Here is a 7,402-nt window from a genome sequence, read left to right on the forward strand (position 1 = left end):
CTTGCTTCCTGGATAGTCTCTCTTACCTACATCTTGCACCTCTTCTCTTCCTCCACCTTCCTGCCCCCGACCCACATAATGCACAGAAATTATTCCAGGACCTAAATATCTAAATAGCTACCATGCCCTCTCTCAGATGGGAGACAAGCAACCCACACAGGCAAGCTCGTTTTCCACAGTAGATTCTGGCTTGTGTTTCTTGAGCAGTGACTGTCTGAAAAGGACAAGGGTAAAGCTTCAAGGTACCACAGTGAAGTGTCTTCATTATGTACTTTCTCTTGAGTGTGAAATGGCGTGGGGAAGGGGGCGTGAAAGTATTGTATCAGGTGGCTCGATTCTGGTATCTGCCAGCCATGAACCTGGGCCTAGGGCTTATTTCTCACTAGAGTCCTCAATCTCACTGCCTCCATAATGCAGGCTGACGCCAACAGGGAGATGGAGAAAGCCCAGGCAATATCCACACCTCACTCTGAGGTCTTCTTTCAGCTTAAATAGTGAGGTATTCTGAATAAAAACTTAAAGAGTGCCTTGTGGGCAGGACAGCAAAATTGAAAACTCAAAGGGTATAATCGTTCCATGAACAGATGAGCACATGTAGCTACTGAAAGATATTCACACAAGTACATCCTTAGCATGTTTAATGTTCACAGACATCCCGCAGGGTAAGTACCATTTGTCTCAGGTTGTATTTAGGGAAACAGATCTCAGAGGGAAAGGGAATTCCCAGATCCCTATGCCAAGCAAGGGAGAAAAGCCAGGTTGATCTGACCTGTCTGCTCTTTCCGTTAAATCCCTACTCTAAATACCAAGTAGGGCTGTTAATGATCTAGTGCTCTTTAAACCCGGGTAGTGGGCAACTGGGGATTCATTGTGCTATTCCCGGGCTTTTGTGTATGCTCTGGACTGATTAAAAAAAAATCAATCATGCTTCCAAGTATAACTATACTGCTGGCTTCCCTCTCCCTCCAGATACCTGGCCATTGTCCACCCCTTGAAGCCGCGGATGAATTATCAGACCGCCTGGTTCCTGATTGCTTTGGTCTGGATGGTCTCCATCCTTATCGCCATCCCATCTGCCTACTTCACCACCGAAACCATCCTCGTTGTTGTCAAGAACCAGAAAAAGACCTTCTGTGGCCAGATCTGGCCGGTGGACCAGCAGCTCTACTACAAATCCTATTTCCTCTTCGTCTTTGGCCTTGAGTTCGTGGGCCCAGTTGTCACCATGACCCTGTGCTATGCCAGGATCTCCCAGGAGCTTTGGTTCAAAGCTGTACCTGGTTTCCAGACGGAGCAGATCCGCAAGCGGTTGCGCTGCCGCCGCAAGACTGTGCTACTACTCATGGGCATCCTCACGGCCTATGTGCTGTGCTGGGCACCTTTCTATGGCTTTACCATCGTGCGAGACTTCTTCCCCACTGTGTTTGTGAAGGAGAAGCACTACCTCACCGCCTTCTACGTCGTTGAGTGCATCGCCATGAGCAACAGCATGATCAACACTGTGTGCTTCGTGACGGTCAAGAACAACACAATGAAGTACTTCAAGAAGATGCTGCTACTGCACTGGCGGCCCTCTCCCTATGGCAGCAAGTCGAGCGCTGACCTTGACCTCAAAACCAGTGGGGTGCCGGCCACAGAAGAGGTGGATTGTATCAGGCTGAAGTAGCCTGCTGGTGATGCCCAAGGGAAAACAAATTCGGTACTCAGTGTATCACACACCATCAAACACTCATGAGCTACATGAGAAAAGACAACAGTATTCATGATCTCCTGCCCAAATGTATCTGGATGCTCCTATGTCCTAACATATGGTACAACTGATACCTGTGTAACACCTTGAGAGACAAGACACAAATGGCAGCAAGTGACAAGGACTGAATGCCTTCTGTGTGCAAACCACAGCAAGAGATTATTCAAGGACAGGAGCTGACGTTTGCTGACTACCTGCTATGCGCAGAAACAGTTACCACCCCTTCCGACAAATGGTAGCATCTGTTTGGCGCTACCATGCTCTATCTATCCACTTAATCTAGCTATCCATCCATCTAGAGCACTTGAAAGAGGTCACAGATGATTAACCAGAGTCGTGCTCCGTATTCTCTCGTCTCTATCCCATCCACACAGAACCGTCACAAGGCAACAGAACAAAGTACAAAGACCCAGCAGAAGTGTAAGGGTGACTCCATCAGTATGGAGCCCATGGTCTCAGGGTAAGAGAATCCAGACATCATATTCACCTTCCCCACCCAGCTCCAGCTATCTCCTGAATATTCTGTACTTACCTACAATGGTGTAATTTCAAAGGGGGAAAATGTCTTTACCACTGATGTGTCAAATTCCATCAGCCTATAGGGCAAAGATGGGAAATACAAACACAAGACATGCATCTAGTTCCTGATACTTCAGTGCCAAGAAGTACAAGGCTTTGGGGTCATGGAGGAAGAGGACACAGAAAGAGGCAGAAGCTGCCAGTGGCAATGAATAGAATCTGTGTCCGTTTACTACAATGTGGATGATTCTCTAGAACATGCTCTGTTGTATAAAAGGAGTTTTGGTTGAGAGCCGAAGATCTGTGTGAAAGTCCTAACTCCAGGACTCATCTCTGTGTGCTTCCACGTTAATGAAATGGGAATGATGAAAACAGGTCATTAGAAAAGCCCATTGAAGCCACGGTCTGTATGATTTCCAGCTCTACCCTGGTTAAGAATGTGATACTGAATAGCTCATTAGAGTCTGGAAATGACATTCACTGTGGGTCTTTTTTTAATAGAGGAACAGCTTCACATTTTCATCCCTGATCTTTGGACCCGAGACTACTGAACTCATTTTAAAGTAGCGTATCTCAAGTGGGGCATAGAGGTCCACCTGCCCCAGGGTAAAATCAAGAGGATGCAGCCAATGCCCATACTCTCAGCATCCCTGTGGTCTTGGAAGCACTGACCGTCTTCCCAACATAGCATGGGTGGACCCCAGGCCTGAACTCATTTGTATTGTGTCATTGCAGACAGTAGGGTTGGTGAGGTTGACCTGCCTGCCTAGGAGTGTCTCCTTCCTCCTTCACAGCACTACGTGCATCCCTCCCTTAACTGCACACTTTGTTACTAAGGAAGACCGTCCTCAACCCTGAAGAACCAGTGTTCCTTCAAGGGCATAGGCACGGCAGGCTTCCATGATAAACCTCCAATCTCTCCAGTAGACCCTGTATCCTTTGAGTGTGTCGACAGGTTTCACCTCCTTCTTACATTTGAACATACGGTCCTCCTTTTGTTTGGATTCAGCTGGAAAACACTTCTGTAATTATCAATGTGTATATGTAATATTCCAGTGGAGCAAGGGTATGCGGTTCTCATATGAAATAGTTAACGTACAGAAGTATAATCACGGTGTTGAAAGGGTTCCCTGCTAATCTTTTATGCTGTGTTTATATGAAGCATGATTAATAAAAACTCAGAAACAAAAACTGGGGTTCAACCTGAAGGTCAGAAAAGCAAGGCAGCCAGGCTTTTACCTCGACCTCAGTCCAAGAACAGTAATCCTGCCTCCAGGAATCTCAGAATGAGACTGAGACCGAGAGCTGTCTCCTCCCATTTTATAATCCTTTCTAGTTCTGGGAGTAAGGGCGTGAACCACTATGGCCTGGTTTCTATGGCAAGCTAGTGTGGCTACTGGGATTAAAGGCATGCGTCATTGCTACCTTGTCTGTAAGGCTGACCAGTGTGGCTGTTTTACTTTTCTGATCCTCAGGCAAGCTTTATTTATCAAAATACAAATGAAATGCCACTATAAAGACACTTTGTAACATGTTAAGATAAGTACACACTTATTCCTACTATTTCACACTGAAAAGTTAGTATCATTTAGTAAAGCAGATCCATTTTCTTGGCCACAATAAGATAAAAGATGATTATACACTGGCGCTGTTACAGGTTTCTGTTAGGCATCCAATATTTAAAATAAGTTACTTCTAAAATTGGAAGAATCAAAAAATGCTTCAGGCCCTCAGGCATGACAAACAATTCCAGGCATCACAAGGAAGAATGTGACATGTGGGAGGTGATTGGAAATCTTAACACAAGTTCTGTTTCTACTCAGAAATGGTGGCTCCAAAACACATCCTCTGCATCCAACCATATACTCCCTTGGCCTCAAGAACACACACACATACACAAGACGAGCGCGCACGCGCACACACACACACACATACACACACACACATCGGTAGACTACCAGACCAGGAAATGCCTTGATGACATAAAATTCAGCTTCTTTCTTTGGTGGATCTGAATTCCAAAGAAGGAAATTGCATATAAATGGTACACAGTTAATTCTCACTAGAGCTAAAGCCTGTGCTGATGAGCGATGTTCAGTAACTGCCTAAACCAAAGGACCTGGCATACCTTGGTGGCAGGTTCCAGAATATGTTGAACCTCGTGTACATCCCTAGATTTCTTTGCTTGTTCATTAAAAGGGGATTAAATCCCCATTCTGGAAGGCTTATAATATAGGCATCAGGTCAAGAGACAGAGTGTGGGTTGTACATGGGGCTTCTTTGCAGGTAGCTGCTGGAAGCTCATGGTACCCAACTCCATCCAGAAGACGTTCAAAGAATAGCATCCAGTTCTTGTAAATAATCATTTCTCCATGGCGTGTTTTTATTAATATTTATTTTAACATACATTATCTTTCCTACATATAGTTGAAAATATTAAGTATTTGTATCCTCAAGAGTTGTTATGATATATAATATGTATAATCTCGTTGTTGTGGATTGCATGTTTGTGAATTTGTTTACAAACTAAAATCCATTTGTAACCCCCAAATCAGTGCTCATGATACTAGCATAGACACACAAAACAGTGACTTTTGACTGATCCAACGCACGTGTTCCCAGTAGAGGTTGAAGAAGCTGAGACTCTGCTGCCTTCAGCTGTAAACATTGTTGGTTCAGGACAGGAAAGGAATTTACATTCCACAGTGCGGTGGTGCATGCCTTTAACCTCAGTACTCGGGAGCCAGAGGCAGATGGATCTCTGTGAGTTCGAGACCAACCTGAGCCAGAACAGCCAGAGCTGTTATACAGAGAAACCCTGTCTTGAAAATAAATTATGCTAACTGAGGTACTGAGGTGGAACAAGGAAGGTAGATATCTCTCTCTCTCTCTCTCTCTCTTCTGCTCCTGTCTCTGCTCACTGGTTTCTGTGGCAGCAGGCAGCATGGGCTTCAGTAATTATACTTATAATCAGCCTATAATTCTTGGGAGGTTCCTTACACATATAAGACTCATATGCTACATATGCTTTCAAAGTCTGTTTAGGTCATGCCTTGTTTATAGAGCCCCAAAATGATGCTCAAGTGATTTCTGGTGTTCCCAGGTACAAAAAGGCTACAATTCCATCTTATGTAGAAAATGGATATGTTAGAGAGACTTTATTATAGAAATGTTGGCGTGAACTCAATGTCAAGGACTCAAGAACGTGTTAAATAAAGTATGTTTAAATGGAGGCATGCGTTTAAAAGATTAGATGGTGACCAGCTGACAAAATGTGACCAGTGGCCTCAGTTCTATGGCTCCATGCTTTCCTTATGAGCAACTGATCAGTGTTTGCTAATTGTGGTGTGTGTGTGCGCGCGCGCACACGTAACTGTGTGTATGTGATATTTTCTTCCTTTTTTGTGGTTTTTTTTTTTGTTGTTGTTTTCCAAGACAGTGTTTCTCTGTAGTTTTGGAGTCTGTCCTGGAACTCACTTTGTAGACCAGGCTGGCCTCAAATTCAGAGATCTGCCTGCCTCTGCCTCCCAAGTGCACTAGGATTAAAGGTGTGTGTCACTACCACCCAGCATGTATATAATATTTTCTAATTCTGTGTTTAATCACTTTATTGTGCATTCTTGTAAAGAATGAGAATTGAGTCATGTCTCTTGAGTTCAAACCTTGTTTGTTATAACACATAACTTAGGACACTAGCTAAATGAAGCCTGAAGGACCGAGATTTTAATTGGCCACACTGTCATTTCTTGTAACATCCCTGCCACCCCTCCTTTCAAGTCTGCCACTTTGATACAAATTGAAACCCTTGAAGAGGGAGCTGTATTGATGGAAATGCACACACTCACCCCAGTTGCAGCCCACACTTTCTGCAGATCACAGGTCTTAAGAAAAAAAAACTTTTGCCAGGCGGTGGTGGCACACGCCTTTAATCCCAGCACTTGAGAGGCAGAGGCAGAGGCAGGCGGATCTCTGTGAGTTCGAGGTCAGCCTGGTCTACAAGAGCTAGTTCCAGGACAGACCCCAAAGCTACAGAGAAACCCTGTCTCAAAAAAAAAAAAAGAAAGAAAAGAAAAGAAGAAGGAAGGAAGGGAAGAAAAGAAAAGAAAAGAAAAGAAAAGAAAAGAAAAGAAAAGAAAAAGGTTCTCCCCATTAAAAACCTGTACACTACAGGCCAGTAGCTCTGTAGTGCTGTTACAGAGCGAGAGGAAGGAATACTCACGGCTGGACTCTTCATCCCACAGTAGAAAGGGGGACAGCACTGGCGAATGTTTAACTGAGTGTTTATGTGACATTCCCAAAGAAAGATGACGATCTTTGCAAAGCCATGGTGACAGACTGATGTTAACATCTACAATTTCCAGCACCAGCACCAGCACCAGCACATACCAGAGCGAGGACCCTGTTCAGATCCCTGAGCCCCACCTCCACTTCAGGGCTTGATTCCTCGCCCTGCTCCGGTAACCCGTAGCTTATTCCTGTTTCCTGCCGTCTCATCAACCTGCGTCTTTGCTGTCTCAGAAAACCAAACCCACCGAGGTCTGTATCCTCACCGCCATTACTTTCTTCCTGCATCCAACAGTGTCTTGATAACAAGTAACTTCAACTCTGCTGGTTTACATGATGGAAGTGTCATTTGTATCAGAGGGGTGGGGACAAGGGGGCCCACAAAGGGATGTGGCCCCCAGAGACCAGCAGCAGACAACAGCGCTACTTCTTCACCTACAAAGTAAGACAAGGGAAGGAAAAGGGCACCGGAGGCCAGTAAAAGCTAGATTCAGCTTGGAAAGGTCAGTCTGGAAGGACGGGACGCCCATCTAACAGACAGGGGAGGGCATTCTTCCCCTTCCATCCGCCCTCGAGTCTCAGGTAACTCCTCCCATTGGTCAGCTCTAACCCAAATCCAGAATACAAGAGGATGTGGAAAGTGCCATCTGTAGTTAAGGTTAACTTCTGGGGTACAAACCAAAGCACAGACGCCTCTGGGCAATGCGTGCCAAGGCTGACAGAGGGTGCTGTGAGGCAGGACCTTAATTTGGTTAGCAATGGCGACAGCTTCAGCCTTAGTAAGCCCAGAAATGGGCGCTCCTGTCCTCCTGTCAAAGGGTTTCTCTCTTACACCCTCCATGAGGCTCT

At 45.2% G+C, this 7,402-nt stretch overlaps 1 protein-coding gene across 1 annotated transcript in view; it reads left to right on the forward strand.

The window, feature by feature from the left end:
* Prokr2 (prokineticin receptor 2) overlaps nucleotides 1–3,486 on the forward strand; it is a 12,190-nt gene extending 8,704 nt beyond the window's left edge. Inside the window, exon 3 of the mRNA XM_005365560.3 lies at nucleotides 970–3,486. Within this exon, the coding sequence (XP_005365617.3) occupies nucleotides 970–1,666 (697 nt within the window). The 3' untranslated portion in view covers nucleotides 1,667–3,486. The remainder of the gene's footprint in view (nucleotides 1–969) is intronic.
* The last annotated feature ends 3,916 nt before the right edge of the window (nucleotides 3,487–7,402 follow it).

This window comes from Microtus ochrogaster, unplaced genomic scaffold (assembly GCF_000317375.1).
Source record: "Microtus ochrogaster isolate Prairie Vole_2 unplaced genomic scaffold, MicOch1.0 UNK3, whole genome shotgun sequence".
NCBI classification, from domain to species: domain Eukaryota; kingdom Metazoa; phylum Chordata; class Mammalia; order Rodentia; family Cricetidae; genus Microtus; species Microtus ochrogaster.